We start from the raw sequence: 21,294 nt of genomic DNA, 5'->3' as shown, positions 1-21,294 counted from the left end.
CCCATATTGGATCCCCCCTCAGTTTGCTTTTTTAAGTAATTTTGGAAATATTCCAAGTTAGAAATTTACCAGGAATTTATGGGAATTTGCAGGAATTTATTGGATTTGTTTTTAGAATTTTATTTTAACCGTATCATATAAAAACATGGATATAAACATTTTGTTTGGTCATAATTTGACACGCATGCAAACGAATACAGATATTTTTACAATTTTGACAAATTTAATTAGAAGTAGAACTTTAATTCTGAAAAACTTAAAATATTTTGTTTTGGTAAACATATTTTAGTGGTAATGAATATTTTACAATTCTTGCAAATGAATAGACATAGGCTAGATGAATAAATGCTCCTCAATCCGCATGCGTGCTAAAACAAACTATAACCTAGCATATACAATACTTGTCAAAAGTTTGGATACATTACAAATTGTTTAAAATACAAATAGTAATAACAAAGACTTTTTATTATTCATAGAAAAAATGATCACACATTATATAAATACGTTTAGCTAGCCTCATATATTCTCAATTCAAAAAAAATTGTGCTATCTTACATTTAGCATATCTGATTTGACTCAACTCAACTCAACTTTATTTATATAGCGCTTTTTACAATTTTCATTGTTACAAAGCAGCTGTACATGAGACACATTTAATACAAGTATGAATTCTAAAGCAGCCCCCCCGGCCAGGCAGATAGTGCAAAACAATATGCAAACGGTGGTGAGGAACCCAAAACTCCCATCGAGAAAAAAAACCTCAGGGGAACCCAGGCCCAACCAGGGGATTCCAGTTCCCCTCTGGCAAAAGCTGCTGCCTCTGCACAAGCTCATCAGTGCTTGCACAACAAGGCTTAATAAAAATATAAAAATTAAAGATTATCATTAACAATCTAATAGCATTTGAAATGTTGTAGAAAAAAACAAAGTTGTCGCGTCCTTTATCCAGCTCTATCCTCTTAGCACTTGTCAGGTCACCGCTTCCCATTCTCAGCTCTGCCATCAGGTCTGGGCATGAACTGCATCCTGCGGTAACCTTGGAACAAAGAGACAAGACTGGCTGAGAGTAGAGTACTGTTCTGCACTCTTTGATGCAACAAGTACATCATTTGTTGTTGGATGTGTTCCTGGTTCCGGTTGATCTAAATAATGCAGCCTAAATCCTCTGAGGATTAATATTATGGAGGTGTAGTGTATGCAAGATTAAAAAGATGAGTCTTTAGTCTAGATTTAAACTGACAGAGTGTGTCTGCCTCCCGGACCGTGCAGGGAAGAATATTCCAAAGTTTAGGCGCTAGATAAGAAAAGGATCTACCACCTGCACTTGATTTTGAAATTCTAGGTATTACCAACTGACAGGACCCCTTAGAACGTAATGTACGTGGTGGTCTGTAATACAATAGAAGTTCATTCAAATACTGCGGCGCTAGACCATGTAGGGCTTTATAGGTAATAAGCAAGATCTTAAAGTTAATGCGATGCTTTATAGGTAACCAGTGCAAGGTTGACAGAACCGGGGTTATATGCTCATACTTTTTTGTACGTGTAAGAACTCGAGCTGCCGCGTTTTGAACCAGTTGCAGTTTTTGTAATAGGCCCGCAGGGCAACCACCTAGAAGTGCATTACAGTAATCTAGTCTTGATGTCATGAATGCATGAATTAATTTCTCTGCATCTGACAGTGACAGCATATGACGTAATTTAGATATATTCTTAAGATGGAAAAATGCAATTTTACAGGTGTTTGCGACATGGCTTTCAAATGAGAGAGTACTGTCAAATACAACGCCAAGATTCTTAGCTGATGACGAGGATTTTATGGAGCATCCGTCAATCGTTAAGCAGTATTCTTGGTTGTTACGCATAGCAGTTTTCGGTCCAGTAAGTAACACTTCTGTTTTGTCCGAGTTTAGTAGTAAAAAATTGTTACTCATCCACATTTTTAAGTCAACTATGCAATCCTTTATTCGATGAAACTGCTGGGTTTCATGAGGCATCGAGGAAATATAAAGTTGAGTATCATCAGCATAACAGTGAAAGCTAATTCCGTGTCGCTTTATTATATCTCCTAGAGGTAGCATGTATAATGCGAAGAGCAGGGGTCCCAAGACTGAGCCCTGTGGTACACCGTACTGGACTTGTGATTTGCGGGACACCTCATTGTTTATTGCTACAAATTGAAAACGGTTGGATAAATAAGACTTAAACCATTTCAATGCTATTCCGTTAATGCCGACGTAATTTTCGAGTCTATGTAGAAGTATGCTGTGGTCAATGGTGTCAAATGCAGCACTGAGGTCTAGCAGCACCAATAACGAAATACAGCCACGGTCAGACGCTAAAAGCAGATCATTTGTAACTCTGATCAAAGCAGTCTCTGTACTGTGACATGCTCGAAATCCAGACTGGAATTCATCATTAATGTCATTCCTTTGGAGGAAGGAGCATAATTGAGTTGAAACTACTTTTTCCAGAACTTTAGATATAAAAGGTAAATTCGATATAGGCCTGTAATTCCCTAGTTCTTTGGGGTCGAGTTTTTTTTTTTTTAAAAGAGGCCTTATAACAGCCACCTTAAATGCTTTAGGCACATGTCCTAATGTCAGAGATGAGTTAATAATACTAAGAAGAGGATCTATAATTTCGGGGAGCATTTCTTTCAGTAGTTTTGTAGGTATAGGGTCTAGCATGCATGTTGATGATTTAGATGATTTAATGATTTTAGACAGTTCATCGTGATCTACTGTAGAAAATAATTGCAATTTCTCCTTAGGGGTGCTGTAGTTAGTTTGTTCAGCGGATTTCACTACAGGTTGCATTGTTATAATTTTTTCTCTTATATCTTGGATTTTACTTGTGAAGTAGTTCATAAATTCATCACTGTTATGCTGATAATCAGAATCTGACGTCGATGACGACTTATTTTTTGTTAATTTAGCCACGGTGTTAAATAAGAACCTAGGGTTGTGATGGTTTTCCTCTATTAGTGTTGAAAAGTAGGCGGATCTAGACGTTTTTATTGCATTCCTGTAATTTCGAGTACTATCCTTCCATGCTATACGAAATACCTCTAAATTCGTTTTCTTAAAGTTGCGCTCCATTTTACGGGATGCTTTTTTTAGAGTCTGAGTGTGTTCATTATACCACGGTGTTGGGCTGCTATTTTTAATTTTCTTTAAACGCAGAGGAGCAACTGTGTCTAATATTTCCGAGAAAGTAGAGTTAAAATTTTCAATAGTAGTGTCAAAATCGTCAACGTTATTACTCATGCTGGATATTTTAGACAATTCAGGCAGATTATCGAGAAACGCATCTTTGGTAGTTGAAGTAATCGTTCTACCATATTTGTAACAAGGAGTTTGATTTGCAGCCGTAGGCCATTGAAGCAAACATAATATCAGATAATGATCCGAAATATCTTCACTCTGCTGAACGATTTTAACATCGTCCACATTTATACCATAAGAAAGTATTAAATCTAAAGTATGATTACGAAGGTGAGTGGGTCCTGACACATGTTGACTAACGCCCATGGAGTTAAGAGTGTCTTTGAAAGCCAGTCCCAAGGCATCTGTATCATTGTCTACATGGATATTAAAGTCACCGACGACAAGGACTCTATCTGCGGCCAGTACTAGTTCTGATAAGAACCCACCAAAATCTTTAATAAAATCTGTGTGGTGCCCTGGAGGCCTATATACAATAGCTAGAATAAATTTTAAAAATGTTTTGTCCTTAGTATTAGGTGTCGATACGTGAAGTACCATGACTTCGAAAGAACTGTACTTAAAATTAGACTTCTGAGAGGTAATAAAAGAATTCTTGTAAAGTGCAGCGACACCTCCCCCTCTACCTTTTAGACGAGGCTCGTGTTTATAGTAATAATCATGGGGAACGGATTCATTTAGAGTAATAAAATCATCTGGCTTTAGCCATGTTTCTGTCAAACAAAGCATGTCTATTTTATGATCGGTTATCAAATCGTTAACAAAAAGTGCTTTATTTGAGAGAGATCTAATATTAAGCAATCCGAGTCGTAACAGCTGATTATCTGTATTTTGTTCATGTTTGATTTGTTTAACGTTTATTAAATTACTTTCAAGAGGTTTACGCAATATCTTATGTTTGCTAATCCGGGGGACAGACACAGTCTCTATTTTATGTTGTTTGTAAGAAGGGATTATTACATGTTGTATATTTTGTGTATTCTGTAACGCGAGACGGCAAGCAGACAGTTGGTTAAGCCATTCTGTCTCCTTCCTGACCTGGGCCCTAGGTAGTCAGACTTTAGCATTATTAAGACTGTGTGCCAAATTTCTAGAGAGGAGGGAAACCCCATCCCAGGAGGGATGGAGACCATCTCGTTTCAACAGGTCAGGTCTGCCCTCAAAACTCTTCCAGTTATTTATAAAATCTATATTATTCTGCAGGCACCACTCAGACAACCAGCCATTTAGTGATGATAATCTGCTATAAATCTCATCACCACGGTAAGCAGTAAGGGGGCCAGAGAATATTACAGTGTCTGACATCGTTTTTGCGAGCTCACACACCTCTTTAATATTATCTTTAGTGATCTCCGATTGACGGAGTCTAACGTCATTTGTGCCGACATGAATAACAATCTTACTGTATTTACGATTAGCCTTAGCCAGCACATTTAAATTTGACTTGATGTCAGGCGCTCTGGCTCCCGGTAAACATTTGACTATGGTGGCTGGTGCCTCTATGTTAACGTTCCGGACAATAGAATCACCGATCACTAGGGCACTTTCAGCAGGTTTCTCAGTCGGTGCGTCACTGAGCGGGGCAAACCTGTTAGAGACTTTAATCGGAACGGTTGAGTGATGTTTTGTCCTGCGACTATGCCGTCTCACCGTCACAAAGTTTCCCAGCTGCAGGGGATTTTCAACCGGAACCGAGCTGTGTGCGCTAACATTGCTCGCATCCGAAGTGTTTTCTACGGTTCTTACACTCTTACTATCCTCAAATAAAGATTGGATGCGAGACTCTAATTCTAAAATCTTCTCCGTCAGCCTAACTACTTCCCTGCATTTATCACATGTAAAACCCTCGCCGCTGACAGAGAAGGCTAAACTAAACATATGACATGAGGTGCAAGTAACAACAATAGGAATAGAAGCCATAACTCACCGGGTATGAAGTGCAATCCTAACTTACCAAGGTTGCTTGATGAGTCTTAGTATATACACTTAAAAAGAGAAACAGTTAGCACACAAGACAAATAGGGGGAGATGATATTCCACAATGTAAACAGAAGGCAAGCTAACACGCTAATATGCTAGCGGCGTTACGTTTCAATGAATATAGGTTTAAAATATAAAGTTATAAATAATTCGGCAACGACAGTGATATGTAACGATAGTAAAATACACTAATAATAAGACCAAGAACAAATGTGAGGTGAAGCAAGTGTCAGAGGATACAAACTAGCCGCCGGCAGCGATGCAATCAGGAACCGGAAACCGTGCCCTCTAGGCATTTGCTGGCTAGGCACTGAATTAACACATTTTGGCCTTTGCTAGTTAAACTTTAATACCATAGATAAAATATATTTAACAAAGTGTTATAAAAATTACTCAAAGTAATTAAAATCTTAACCAAAATTTTCGTTAATTTTATTCCCTAGATTTTTACGTTATTTTAACTCCATTTTTATTACATAATTCTATTAAGTATACTTAAATAATTTATTTTCATAAAATCTTTAACCCACATAATTTTTATTTTCAGTGCACAATGTCCTCTAACAAACAGTTTCCCGTTTTTGAGTCTGGTACTTCAGAACGTCTGATTTCAAAATTTGCTTTATTCGAAGATTACATGATAAGTAATTACTAACTAATCTTTTTTGTATAAACCAAGACTCATTAATGCATGCTGCATGAATATTGAATTATTGTCTGTCTATGTAAGATGGATCAACAAAATATTTGAGGATCAGGAAAATAAATGATGAAATGTTAATGTTCACCACCCGTTGCTTTCTCTGATCAGTTTGTGCTATATTTCTTAGTGTTTTTCTTATATCTTTGAAAACTAATGGACTTCTTTCAGATACTTGAGGTTTCCTAGGCAGCTTTGGATGAGACAGTTTTTATCGAAATGAAGTTTTCTTTAAGACTGTAATGATAACTGTGAAAACTATATGTAAATATGTATAGCTGGAAAAAAATACAGAAGTGACATTTCTTTAATATTGTCTATTTTTAAGGACAAATTATCAATGATGGACACTTTACAGCAGTTGTGTTCCAATTCTTTTCATTTGAGCAGACGGACAAACAGGAGCCTCCTCTGGGTCTTCTGGTTTCTTCGTTGGAGGGTACAGACAAAAAGTTGTCTTTCAGATCAGCTGACGTGATCACAAAAGCCACCATGATGGTCGGTGACAAGGTCCAGTTCAACATTTCCACCAATAGCGTGACTAAAGAAGAGAGTGCTGTCAACTTGGTCATTCTTCCCGAGAGCTACCAGACCGACTCTGAAGAGCAACGAAAGAATGTGAGTGTTTTTGTGGTGGGACTTCTGTGTTGTAGGTGACTTTTTTTTATAGTTTCTCTAAGTGTCAGCAGAAGCACCCACTTTTTGGCGTGTTCGCACTGCAGGGATTTGAAACTGTGTGAAAATGACTGTTGTGCATTTAAACTTAAGTGTATCTTTAGAATTCGTATCCAGATGCAAAACTAGACAACCAATCCTTTAAAAATGTCCGATGTGAGAAAAACTGCACATGCTTATGCTTACGATATGCTTCTATCTAAATAGGGTCACGTTATCAAGCTGGATGATAATTCTGGCTTTATCAAGACACAACAGGCCCCAAAAATATTTTTCAACATGAGTGAGGTCTTGGAAGAAACCAAGCTCACTTTTTTCGAGAAGGTTGAATATACAGTAGCACCGGTAAGTTCACCGCCGCCGAAACATCATGACCTTTGGCGTTTGACACAATTTAATTTTCAGCCTGTGGTTACTGAAAAGCTAAATACAATTTGTATGTGAATCATGTTTTCATGTTGTAATTTTCCTGCTGTATGAAGAATGAAGGAGCTGCCGGTGGAAGTCAAGCTATTAGAATAAGACGACTGAATGAGGGCATCTTCACCTCTGCATCAAAGCCAGAGACCGTTGGGGTTAAAGAGAAGGTGCGGAACATGTTTCTTTGTTTTTAAAGAGTAAGTCATCCACAAATGAAACCTTTTTCATAAACTGCAACCCTCCCGGATATATATGACCTTCATTCCTTGGCTAAACATGAACCTTTAAAAAAATTATGTATTTATAAGGGCTGTCAACGTTAATGCATACAATGATTTTTTTATAATTTTTATAATATTGAATACCCCTAATGCGACATCTTTTTTTTTCTGTCATCATTGTTTAGCGTTACATTATATAATTATTATGTAATGGCCTTTAGATAATTTAAAATGGTTGTATTGACACATCCAGTATAGATTGACATTTTCTGGCAGTGGAACATGGCTAAACATGACAGCGGTCCTGTCTGGTGTACATATGGGGTAATGGCTGCGTCAGAATCCGTCTTCTCTTTTGTGCTTAAATGAACAACAACACAAAAGATTATGCCAGAAAGCACGTTTTGTCTAGTATTTTCGCAAGCACAGTCTTCAACTAGTTAAAAAAAGCCTTAAATGAATGCAAAGATTAGTGCGAACTAGATTGTAAAGTTTGAGTACAAAATTTATGTTGGTTTGACAAAGCCTGGCCTGAAGAGTTTGAAATTGTTTTAAAGGTATTATTGTTAAACTTTTTCTAGCATGAGGGAAAAAATAATGTGACCCAAGTGTGTAGAAACCAGGCTAAGTATGTTGTTAGCATGATTAGCATGTTAGCTAGCATAATTAGCATGTTGCTAGTATGATACACCATCCATGAGTGAAACGAACCAACCCCTGTGTCTCGAAGATGTTCTTAAGCAGAGATATAGGTATTGCTAAACGTTTGCTAGGCTAACATGTTTGGTTGCTATGGGCGTGGCTTAGCATCTGTCGTTTGATTATACTTGAAGCTATGAGTGAAACGAACCAACCCCTGGGTCTCTACGAAGTTCCCATGCAGAGATGTAGGTATTGCAAATCGGTTGCTAGGCTAACCTGTTTGGTTGCTATGGGCGTGGCTTAGCATCTGCCACTTGTTGATAGTCTAAGCTATGAGGAAAACGAACCAACCCCTGTGTCTCTACGAAGTTCCAATGCAGAGATATAGGTATTGCAAAACAGTTGCTAGGCTAACCTGTTTGGTTGCTATGGGCGTGGCTTAGCATCTGCCAGTTGATGATGCGTCAAGCCCCAAGTGAAACAAACCAACCCCTGTGTCTCTACGATGTTCTGATGTAGAGTTATAGGCCTTGTAATATGGTTGCTAAGTTAACATGTTTTGTTGCTATGGGCGTGGGTTCGTAGCTTAATAAAGTTTCAGGGATACTGATTGGTTGCCTTAGTAAAATGAGCCCCCCTTCTCTCTACGACACTGTGTTGCAAAGATATACATCTGGACTTTTATAATTGGAGACTATTGGAGCGGTTGATAGGTTGCTATAAATGGTTGCTATGGGCGTGGCTTCGTAACTTAATAAAGTTTCTGGGATACTGATTGGTTGCCTTAGTAAAATGAGCCCCCCCTTCTATCTACGACACTGTGTTGCAAAGATATCCATCTGGACTTCTATAATGGGAGACTATTGGAGCGGTTGATAGGTTGCTATAAATGGTTGCTATGGGCGTGGCTTCGTAACTTAATAAAGTTTCTGGGATACTGATTGGTTGCCTTAGTAAAATGAGCCCACCCCCTTGTCTCTAAACGGTTGTACTGCGAAGATATTCAACACGGGACAGTTATAACGCTTTATATGGGCATATTTCCTCTTCCATTATAAGTATAGGGGGAATTTGGGGGGGCTCATACACCCCAGGGGTGCAACTGAAACCCCATTGTGATATATGTTCTGATAGAGCCTGCCAGACTCTTCAAATGTGGTAACTCGCAAGTTTCTACGACATCCTTACTTTGAGTTATGAGCCGTCAAAGTTTATCCCAATGTTCAGTCTATGGTAAATTTGGTGGTTGTGAGAGTCTGGTTTTCGAAAAAGCAGTAAAGACTGTAAAGCAGGGGTCTTCAACTACTTTTCTTTTTGAGTGCCAGATTTCAAAATGATAAATAGGATGCGGGCCAGTTTTTTCCCATATCATAATTTCTTGTTATTTTGTATTTCCGTTATTCATTGCATTTTGTTCATTTTATACTGTTGCTGTTCCTTACAGGTCATATATTAAAGCATGCACACAAATATTGCATCTATTATATACAGTGAGGGAAATAAGTATTTGATCCCCTGCTGATTTTGTAAGTTTGCCAGCTTACAAAGAAATGAAATGTCTGTAATTTTATGGTGGGTTTATTTTATCTGATAGAGATGGAATATTTAAAAAAATCTGGGATTTTTTTATATAAAGTAGGGGTGGGCGATATGGACAAAAAATAATATCTAGATATTTTTGGCGATTTTAACGATAACGATAATTAGACGATAGACTTTTAAAATCACATTTTTAATGGATGAGTTTCTTAATCACTGATGATAATAATGGGCACAATGTTGAATGAAAACAGTGCTTATTTATTTTATTTAACATGTAAGTATTCAAGTAAAAACAATTCAAAGACATACAAAATACTAATTGAACTAGTGTAAGAACATCGAACTGTGAGTAACATTCAGTTGTTCACCTCTGCTGTAATGTAAATTGTGCAGCATACAAGCAAGATGAAATAGTAATAATAATAAACAAATAGCATCTGTAAACAAAGTACTCTGATCTGTAACATATTGCACACAACCATGTGTCCTCACGGCCTTATTGCCTTACAACCTATGGCCTTATTGAACAAATACCTAACTTCAAGTACTGCCCAGTACAAATATTGCACAAAAATAAAAAGGAAAATCTGCCCAAAAGGTGCACTTCCAAATCAGATTATCTTAAATAATATAATATACATTTGTTAACAAATGACATCAAAGTAAACAAGGTCCACAATTTACAGACAAATAAAATATAGTCACTATTATTAAAGCACACACTGGCATGGACAGATGCTGAAACTTTATAGAACATTATATGCCAACAGCTCTTATCGTAAGGCACATTTCTGCTAAATGACTCCGCTAAAGCTAGCTGAGTGTGTTGTGCAGCAGGTATCTTAGCCGATGTCGACTTTTCTCGGGCAGCGAAGTCTAGGAACTTTTCATACTCTTGGTATTCCTTGCTATGGTTGGTCCGCAGGAGGTGAAACAAGTTGGTCGTCGAGCTGCTTTTAACAGCAACATGTTGCCTACACACTTTGCAGAGTGCCGGCTTTTGCGCAACAACAGTTTTCTCAAAACCAAACCACTTCCATGCAAGTGAGGTTGAGCCACGTTTAGCAACTAAGTCATCCGAAGTAGATTGCGAGGCTGTGAGTGTCTGCATGTTGTCTCCTTCTGTCAAATTGATTGCGATATGAAATGAGCTTTATCATTTCTCTAGAAAAAAACAAAACATTTGTTAAGCCTCAGTTGTCATTTGTTTTGCTTTTATGGTGGTTGTATGTGCATTTTGGAACCTCACCATGTTTATCACCATAAGAGAAAATATGACCGCAAAAGATTTTATATACATCTGTGATGGTGAGAAAACAATAAAATAACTTTTATTTATTACTTTAAGGTTTATAGAGCTTGCACAGTTGCTTAATTTACCGGTCGATCATATACACGGAGCACCATTAATCTTTTCTTTTCCTGACAGTTTTGAGAAAATATGCATCTGTCGATTGACCAATTTATTTGAATGGTGCAAAAAATTGTACCGCTAGCATTCATTAGGTTTACAATTTAATAGTTCACCTAAAAATTAAAATTCTGTCATGGATTACTCACCTCAAGCCGTTCCAAACCTGTATACATTGCATGCGACATACATCACTTTATTTCATTTTTACTTAATTACGACTTAATTTTTGACCATTATGTGTATTATCAAAACCAAAGTCGCATAACTAGAGTTGTGGATAAAATATATATAATTGTCCATCTGCTGTCACAATGCATGGGACAAGCACATGAAGTAAACACAGACCTGTGACATTACTAATTGTCATTGTAACCACTAGTTGATACGATTAATATCAATTGTGAAGCTGTTTTGTTAATATGACTTGACTAATCCTAAATGTGGCTGTTTATACCACGTTTGTTTTGCTGCCAGCAGAAGAAATTGACCATCAAATTGCTTCAGGATTCAGTGGACAAAATCGAAGAAGAGGTTAAAACAGAAGGAAGTGACTCGAATACTGCGGCGTAAGTAAATCATGAGCATCTTGCTCATTTTAGTACATAAGTACATTCTTTCAAAGCGGTTACAAAATATTTTGCTGTTTTGTAAATAGTAAAGCTTGTTTTATTAAATGTGATGAAAAAGGAAGCTTGTATCACAGTTCAGATCAAACACACGGAGGCTTTAAGCGCAAGTTATGGTCGTGCGTAGGCTACGCCGCATGAAACGTGCCAGTCTTCCTTTAAACTTGTGCGCCGCTGTCCGCATTGACAGGCAGTGACCATTAGGCATCATCCGTATGTTGCTTGTCTAACAAAGACATGAGCCGTAGAAGAAGCAGCTCGTTTGAGAAGCATTGGCCCTTTCTTAATATGCGTTCTTCATTGGTCTAATGTTCTCGCTCTACATCATCAATAACCATCAAAGTCCGGTTCCAATACTTAAGAACGCAAGAACAGAGAGCACATGAAAGTACCTGGATGTGTTCTTTGTATCAAGGATGCATCGAATGCAGCCTTGTGCACATACGGAATCTGAAAGTCACTGTGGCGCGTCCATCAAAGTTTATTCTTCCGAGGCTGCCTCACAAGACCGGTCTCCACGAGAACACAAGTCCGTTCTTCGTGTTCTTGGAATTGAGAAACGCCACAATCATTGATAGCAGTCACTTTTGTTTCAGCTTGAGATGTTAAATACATAAGCCCATTTCCCGGATAAATTATTCAAGTAAATTATTTGTTCTTAAGTAAACATGACGCTCTCGCAGATTTTTTTTACTTGAGGGAGGTATTCAAAACGACCAATCACAACACTTGCGGTCTGCGTAGGGTCCACTGTGAGTTGACGCGTTGTTACATTTTTGGAGATGTCCACGTAAGGCTACACAGAGCAACGCACAGCCTACGGCGTAGGTCCTTTCCACGACCATGAATTACACTTTAGGAATGTTTTGGTTTAATGTAAATGATTCCAGTGAAATTTGCACTTGCTTTAAATAGATAATTTTTTAAATCAAGAAAGATTCTGTTATCCACACATGTTTGAATAAACTTTGTAGGATTTATCTTCACAATTTCTTGAACTTTAGCAAACCAAACACGGGAACAAACAAGAAGAAACCATCTACGACATCGACAGGGGAACTGAATAAGGAATTTGAAATCAAACAAGAAAAAGCGAAAAAAGACACCAGATCACAAAGTAGAGACAAGGATGCTAGTCACCGCAGGTGTAGTCGCAGCAGAAGCAGAGAAAGCGATCGGCGCAGGCGGAGTCGCAGCGGAAGCCGCAGCCGGGACAGATTTGGCAGAGTTCACAGGAGTTCCAGCCGTGAGAGGAGGGACAGCAGATACCGACGCAGTCGGAGCAGAGAACGCTCGGAGAGACACCGGTGCAGTCGAAGCAGAGAGAAGAGTAGCCGAAGTGCCAGGAAAAGAAGCTACAGCCCAGATTACAGAGATGATCGCTTTAAAAAACATAGCAGCAGTAAAGATGCCAATGTCAGCAACAGGAAAAGAAACAAAAGCCCTGAGGAAGATGTAGACAATGAAATATCGAAGAAAAGGAAAGAGCTGATGGAGCTCAATGAGATGATTGCCCGTAAGAAAGCAATTGTCGCTATGGAGCAAAACGCTAAAAGATTTGAGGTCGAGGGAGAAGGACAACATGGAGTTAAAACCTTTGATTACCAACATTGTGAGAACCTGTGGATGCCTGAAGCAAAACCAGTTAAGTCCATTTTGAAGAAACAATCTGAGCTTCACAGCGATCTTCTTCAGGTTTGTTTCCGTTCCAATAGTTTTCCTTTTACATCCCCTTTTCTATCGCATGTCTCAACTTTTTTCTCATTTTCCAGAAGGTTTCTGCAAGTGAGGATACTTCTCCTATCATAAAAAGCGCTGGTATCCCATTCCCGTCTTTAGACTCACAAAGGACAACACTGTGTGACTCTACACTGGAAGATGAGCCTCAGAAGACTTTGACTGCTTCAGGTTCTAAGAAGATACCTTTACCTCATATCCATGATCCAGAACTGGAGAGAAAAAAGAAGCAGTTAGATGAACTCAGTGAGTCCATAGCACGCAAAAGAGCAATAATTGCCTTGGAACAGAAAAGCAGAGGTGTTCAGGACGTTTCTGCGATGAAAAGGGAATTTAAGATGAACCCTGACTCGGAACAGTCTGTGCTACCCAAAAAGAACTTATGGAGCGCTGAGATCAAACCCAACATTCAACCGAAAAAGTCCATTCTGAAGAAACGCACAGAGCTTCTCAGTTTTCAGGTTTGTTTCATTTGTTCATAAATACGTTGTATAGATGAGCACTAGAAGAGTGATATCACACCGAAATGTAGCGGTGAGGATAGGGCTGCACGATTAATCGCAATTCCCATTCAAATCGTGATTAAATCGATGTGGCTATCGCGATTTTGAAATCGCAAAGACTGCGATTAGGTTTTATGTGCAGCTTGTTCGTGAAACACGGCTCTGTGATCTGTGGGAAATGCTGCTCCATCTGAAAGCACTGCGCTTTTGATACGCTTAAAACGTGCATTTAAAAAAGCAAAACCCATCAAACATTCTTATAAATATACTTTATTATCATAAAAATACCTGAGGAAGCTTGAAAAAAAGTGATAGAAAGATGCCAGATGCAAATAGGAAGACGGCATTTCCTGGTTATACGCGTGGAGCATTTGAGTTTCCGTGATGCAGTATTTTCTATTTCTGGAAAAAAATTTGCATGATAATGTTTAATGTCCCCGACAAAATCTCTAATCCTATTTAGCAACTGGGGTATTACTGTTGTGTTTTATGTCATAGAATAAAACTGGAAAATATTTGGAGCTTTTGTTAACCACAGATCTTATTTTAGGCATTAAACCAAAAACCTTTGGGATGACAGAACTTGAAGTGTCCAAAGTGTACCTGCAAAAATATGGTATCCCTGCAGCACTTCGGTAAAAACAACTCTGCTACCGACCACTAGGGGTAGCGGCCAACATAACACAGTACTGTAGACACATACACATTAAATGTCCGTTTCAATTTCTTTTTTCAAGTCTCATTGAAATAAAAAATTACAATGCTTATTTTTCCCTGAAATATTGCAGCGTTTATTGTAAATAGTTTATCAATGTGGGTCATTTTTTGTCAACATTGCGTGCCCACAAAATGTTTAGTTAAAATCTAAAAAACAATTACGTCGTTTAAGATGTTAGATGGCTTGTGTGGAGCATCCGTTAACTCCTCCCCTTAAACTTTCAGTCTGCTCCCAGTTCCATTTAAAAATGCAATGGCTGTTATATACATTGAATCAAATCGCAGAGAAAGATGAAAGCCACGGCCACTAATTTTCTCATTCGAAATTCCATTTCACTCTGAAATGCATCAAAATATGGAAGTAAAAATGATCGCAACTTCTGGTTTACAGGGACTTTAACCGATAGTTTTAATTGATCAGATCTCATCACTAATTCTTATATCGTTTATTGTAAGAGGGTTAATTTTTTCATTCCTATGTCTTGTATGTTGTATAATATGTAAGGTTGGACCCTCAAATTGAACATTTTGCAGAATCCATACAGTGGGCGATTGTACATGGGCAGTAAATGGTTCAGGAAGAGATTTTATATTATTCTTTGTAATCGGAATATAATTTTTTTCAGAGTGACACAACCTCAGTTGATAATTATGATCAAGTCAAGCCAAGTCAGGATGATTCTCTTTTTACAAAACCATCTTTTCAATCAACGGCAGCCTCTCCATTCGTCAAGTCCTCGAATTCGCAACCTGTTCGTTCTGATACTTTAGGCTTATTCAACAAATTCATAAATGAATCACAACCCTCCCTGTTTAACAAGCCTGCCATTGTCCCAAAGTCACTTGCGCAAGCATCCAATCTAAGATCTTTACATGACCAGAACCCTCTCGGTATGTCTAAAGCAACCGGTTCTCAAGAGGTCCAGCACAGGGTCATCTCTTCTCAACCTCATAGCGAAAGCCCTTCTACAAGTCCGACCTCACCCTCCGATCAACAGCGCACCGTTCCGACACAAATGGAGCGCTTTCTAAGCGCTCTAAACAAGGCGGACTCCAGCCTTGTAAGCTCATTGATTAAAGACGCTAGAAAGGATTTGCCTGTAGTATGCAAACCAAAGCCCCCTCAGCAGCACTTGGATAGAAACATACCCTTCATGGATGATATTTACGATCCTTTTCAAGACGTCGACGATGACAATGATGAGCCCTTCCCTGAAGTAAGAGACACGGGTAGACATTCCATCCAAAAACTGGGCAAAAGCCTTGTGGAAGCAGAAGACCCCAACCAAGATGACCTCTTGCCTCACGAACGAGCCATACAGGATGGTAGTGGCTTTTCTCAGCTTGTTGGAACTAAATATGGTGTACAAGCCTCCGCAAAAGCTGAGCGGAAGCTTCCCTATGGTCATCAAACGGCTCCGGATAATTGGTCCACACATCAAGCAGAACCTGATTGGTATGAACAATGGAAAGCATACACTGAGGATAAAAATCTGTATTCGCCTAAACAAAAGGCGTATGCTGATAAACAAGATCTCTACAGAGAAAGAAGTCAGTCCGTAGAATACCAGAGCATCAGTCCAAGTGTCCAGCATTCTTACGTAAAAGAAATGACTGATAGCGCGTTTGAGAAAAGCGTAGCATGCCAGCAGTCCGAAGAAAACAACGAGGATAAGAAAGAGGATCAGTTTGAAAAGATTCAAAGTCTTCTTCAAACAATTGGTTTTCATTTAGACACAGGGGAGGTTAGCAAGTTGACAGACAGGACAAGAGAGCGGTTGTACGGCAAGGCTGCGAAACCTCATAGCGCGCCGTCTTCTGACAGAAATCGAGAGTTGTCCGTGAGTCGATCCGAGCGTGGGGGGAGTAGCAGGGCAGATTCTTCCGACGTAGAAGGCTTCCGATCAGTTTCTCCGGCTCAGTCGTCTAATCGTAAGGTTTACATGAGCTACAAGGACTCTGTTAAAAACAAAGACCAACTTAAAGTGGAAGATGTAGACCTGACCAGCATTAAACGGACCATATTGAACTTGAAGTCGGAAGATGATACGCCTGATCCCGTCACGCCGTCAGCCGAGCAGACAATGGTTTCTCCAACTACTTATCAACCGGCAGCTGAAGCCGAAGCCCAGTATCCTCAAAACACCAATGTTCAAGCCTTTCAGCCGTCACAATATTCTTACTACAGTAACGAACACAATCTGTGGAGTTGTGCTTATTCTCAGTATGCTTCATATGGCACGTATGGCGCTATGCCCCCGCCACCTTTTCCTAGTTTTCATATGCCTCCGAATATGATGCCTGGTTATAGCTCATATGCACCGCAATCGGTCAATCCATATCTTGTGGCTCCTCCGCACTTGCCAGTTCCCTTTGCGCCCTCCAACAACATTATCATCTCCCCTGTAGAGACCAAAAAAGCCCAGCCGTCGGTTAGGTGCCTCAAAACCATACAAACTGTTAACATGACAGCTGCCACAGACGTGAAGCCTGATGCAGATGTGTCCGCTGACACACATCCTGCAAGTGAACACCCAATGCAGACTCTTTCGAAGCTGGGTGAACACTTGGTGTACGAAGCTGGGAAAGCACAGCAGGTGGCTACCATAACAGAGGAACAGAAGAAACGGGTATGACATCTTTCCTCAAACTTTCTTCAAATGTGGAATCAAAATTATTTTCTGTGATCCTTTGTCGGATGAATCCTAATGCTCATGTTGTGTTTAACACGTGTTATAGTCATGTCTGCGATGTAACTAGGGGTTTCACATTATACCGGTATTGACGTGATATTGATAACCGTGATTATGTATATTGTGTTTTTACAATGCGCATGATAATATTGTAAATAGTCAAGCGCCAAAAAAACCCACTAAATATTTAAGATGAATTTGGCATTCTATTTATCCTTGTAATCTTGCTTTTATATATTTATATAATATTTCCGATAGATAGGTATATTTTTGCTATATAAGTATGTGAGTAGTGAAAGTCTGATATTGTGACAGCCCTAGATGTAACAAATTTTTGAGTATATCCAAGTATTGTGTAGCTATACGCTTGTTGTTTTAATGATATTATCACATCTGCTTTCTGTAAGATTTTGAACATGTTATAAATGTACTGGTTGCTTTATCACCGTTGTGTCAGTGAACGTTTTGTTCTCATATAATTGTACTCTGGGCAGCTTGAGCAGTTTAACCAGAGAATGAAGCTGAAGAAAGAGAAGCAACTGGAAGCCCAGCGATCACGTGGACAAAAACAGAATTCAACTACAGGTATTAGTATTGCTCTTTAGGTTCAAAAGTTCATTATCTTATTTTGCAGTCCAAGATGTTTAGGCACAATTACTTGCCTAATTTTAGGTAAAAATAATCCGTACCAATGTTTTGATTTGACTGCAAAACAGCAGAGGTTATCAGAGTAGTTCTGAAGAAACAGTCCCTTGTCAAAAGTGTCAGAAATTATAGCAGGTCTTTAAAGGAAAAAGTTTCCTGGTTGCTCAACTGGCATAGTGTTGGGTATATTTCTTTGTAAATTGACAGTATTTTTAACAGAATTCCACTTAATTTAAAGATTTTGGCGCTTAGCCTCAGGTTTACTGCAGATTAGCATTCAGTGTCAAATGCCGCCTTCAAGCGGAGTTGTAAATATTGTAATTTCAAGTTTCAATCACCCATGAACAACCAAGCAAAGTCGTTTTTACAAGTGGAAACTAAATGGAATTCTAGATGATACACAGAATGATGATTTGTGACGTGTTACGGGTCGTGTCATGACGGAAAGCAAATCTGTTGTAATTGGTCATGTATTATTTTGTCAGGTTTTTCAACCATTTAAATGCGTGATGCATGGAACAGCTTATGAAAACGAAATATTCATTTATTGCTAATGTATGCACAATCATATAATGAATAAAAAACTATTAGGATTCCCGTGACCTTTCTAATGGGCTAACAATTTTAGCAATTTTGTATTCAAATATTAATATAAATAGATTTGGAGTAAATTATTCATGAAGCCCAGGAAAACGGTCACATTATCCATATTTTGGTTTGGATGACGCTACCACAATAACAGTGTTATTTTCTGACTTATTCTATGTCTTCGGGTAGGCTGCACCGACAAGGATTAAAGTAAATGGAGTTTAGAGCTAATCTAGGGTTTGTTGATCCTAGTTTTATTTTAATTCAAATTGCGTTGCGCCCTTTGATTTTAAACAGAGATTAAAAAATCGTGGATAAAAACTTTAACCTGTATTTAAACCATCATATTTAATACATTTTGTCCACCATGACAGATTTGCCGGTGTGACTAAACATTAAAAAAGAAAATAAACAGCCGGTGCATGTAAAATAAACGTAATTTGGCTATTTAAAATCTCTCTGGATAATTAATTGATCAGTCTGATCATCCATAAACACATTTCACTAGGCTTGAGGGCCATGACAGCATACAAATATGACAGTTGAGCAGCAACAATATGCTGAAGCTCACGACTGGAGCAGATATGAGAGAGAAGAGTGTGGTACAGGAATCGTGAGCGGATGGCCCCGGTAGTCGATTGTGTTTCCGGTGTTCGTCCACTGTCGTGTTCGGGGCTGTGTTCCGCCGCCCAGCCTGTCGAGGTGCACCTGTTGGGGACCGGACCACAATTTAGACAGGTCGCCCACAATACCGGTTTTGCTTATTGTTCTGTTTCCGATCATTCTCCCGCACATTTTAGTGTAGATATCATTTAAACCTCCTCTGTAGCAAGTTAAAAATTAATCCCTAGCTGAGAGATAAATCTGAGTTTAAAATAATGGAGCAAAAGAATTAAAGTTAATCTAGATTTACAGTAAATTTAAAACATGGATCAGATGATAGCCTAAATATAAACCTGATTATTTTTAAACATGGTTTACAGTTCGGTGCAACGGAAGTATTAAATAAACCTTGATTTAATCTAGGTTTCAGCCTAATCCTTGTTCGTGCAACCCACCTATGACATCAAAAGCTCAATGTGTAGGTATCAACATCCCGGAAGCACTTGCATTATTTATGTTTTTTAATAAATTAGCTTCTTTATACTGATAGGTTTCTGCAAGTATTGTATGTATGGTGCATCTCTTGCTCTTAAGATATCATGTGAAATGTAGGCATTATTAGACAGAAAGGTGAGGTTTTGTTTAACCCCTTGTATGATGTTCACGTCTATGGGATTTGTGTTTTCAATCTCAGACATTTAGTTAATTTAAGATAAACATTTCTTTCACACATACCATAGATTTTTCTTTATACTACATACACAAATAGCATCTTTCTTTTTATAAATTTGAATAAACGGAGGTAAATGACGTTGATGTTTAACCCAATTATAAGAAATATAGTCAGCACATATGGTTCATATTTGTCAAGTATTTTGACATGCATTGCTTAAACACAATTAAGATGGGTATCATAGACTTGAACACCATACAGAGGGTTAAGACCAAATGCAGATCTCAGTTAATTTTAAGAGCAGAGATGAGATGCACATGTCAGTTAAAAGGGGCTGTTAGTTTGTGCATTCAAAAAGGCTAGACAGCAGTCTCAAGGCTCATTTTTTCAACCGTTTTCAAAATGACGCAGGCATCAAACCCAATATTGATTAAATACCAGCAATGTTTCTTAGTAAGGTATCAAGAATTCTAGAATCTACAAAACTGGTCAGCGAACCCCTGCTCTAAGGGTTGGGTTGTAGATGCGTAGTAAGCAAGCCATGTAAGGTTTTGTAGCTTTCAAAATATTTGAAAGACCCCAATGTTAAAACATGAACCGGCCTGTAAAAAAAAGTCAATTGGCCACGTCTGTTGAGATTAATGCACACCCTATCTATATTGTAACATATTTACAGGTAAAAGTACCCCCAGTGAGAAAAAGAATGTGTGGATATGTGGCCACTCTCTGGTGTTTTGGGCTGAGAAGAGGGCAAATTCACTGGAGTTCGGCGGCCAGTTGGGCATGCACCCCAACAGCACCCGCATCTGGTGGAAGGGCGTGCAGGGCCTGACGAGGCAACAGCTTCTGCCTTTGCTGCTTGAACTTAGAGACAGCTGGCCCAAACCCGACGTCCTCATAGTCCACTTGGGCGGAAATGACATCAGCACAACTCCTCCAGACCTTTTCATTTGTTATGTGAAGAAAGATCTCGCCTCACTCAAGAACATATTCCCTGGATGCCTGCTGGTGTGGTCTGACATCCTGTCACGGCAGTTCTGGAGGGACGTAGAAGACAGCAGGGAAAGGGATATCATTCGCATGGGCATTAATGACAGCATACATAACGTTATGACTAAACTTGGTGGCACCTTTGTGACCCATGACAATATAAGTCCCAGTTCTGGACTTTATAGACCAGATGGTGTACACCTGTCTGGGAAGGGCATCGACACGTTCAATCTGAACTTGCAAGAGTTTCTGGAGAAGTGGGAGAGTGAGATTGAGGTGAAGGAAAAGTCACTAAGGGTAGCGCTTCATGAAAAAAAAGCTTTTGTTTCGTAATGCATTTCAAGTTTTCTCTTGTATATTGAGTTCTTTTATACGTGTATGTGCTGTTGTAGATTGTAAAAACAGCCTATATACATTGAAATGTAATCACACTTTCAATGCATGCAAAGATTTTGAATGATTTAGCTTCTGTTTTTTACATGTTCTTTTTATACATTCTCTTTAATGTCAAATAAATAAAAAATGTGATCACCTTACTGGAAAGTATAGTGCCTTTTAATAAAAAAAACATGTATAATACATACATGAGATTGGACATTATTATTTATCATACATATGAGAAATGTGATTATTTTGCTGTAATTTTTTGTTTTAAAGGGACTGTTCACCCCCAAAATAAAAATTCTGTCATAATTCAT

The 21,294-nt window shown here is 38.6% G+C and overlaps 1 protein-coding gene across 3 annotated transcripts in view; it reads left to right on the top strand.

Moving 5' to 3' along the window:
- Positions 1-21,181, top strand: part of si:dkeyp-121d4.3 (uncharacterized) — a 50,344-nt gene extending 29,163 nt beyond the window's left edge. The window contains exons 11-19 of one of the 3 annotated variants that reach the window (XM_056760072.1): positions 6,298-6,525; positions 6,790-6,927; positions 7,065-7,169; positions 11,296-11,387; positions 12,452-13,142; positions 13,223-13,645; positions 15,031-17,034; positions 17,592-17,682; positions 20,283-21,181. In XM_056760072.1, the coding sequence (XP_056616050.1) occupies positions 6,298-6,525; positions 6,790-6,927; positions 7,065-7,169; positions 11,296-11,387; positions 12,452-13,142; positions 13,223-13,645; positions 15,031-17,034; positions 17,592-17,682; positions 20,283-20,929 (4,419 nt within the window). In that variant the 3' untranslated portion in view covers positions 20,930-21,181. Of the gene's footprint in view, positions 1-6,297; positions 6,526-6,789; positions 6,928-7,064; positions 7,170-11,295; positions 11,388-12,451; positions 13,143-13,219; positions 13,646-15,030; positions 17,035-17,591; positions 17,683-20,282 lie in introns of all 3 variants that reach the window. The other 2 variants (XM_056760071.1, XM_056760070.1) reach the window with 2 other exon arrangements.
- Positions 21,182-21,294: the final 113 nt, after the last annotated feature.

This window comes from Triplophysa dalaica, chromosome 11 (assembly GCF_015846415.1).
Source record: "Triplophysa dalaica isolate WHDGS20190420 chromosome 11, ASM1584641v1, whole genome shotgun sequence".
Classification (NCBI taxonomy): Eukaryota; Metazoa; Chordata; class Actinopteri; order Cypriniformes; family Nemacheilidae; genus Triplophysa; species Triplophysa dalaica.
This window is presented reverse-complemented; position numbering and strand designations above follow the sequence as displayed.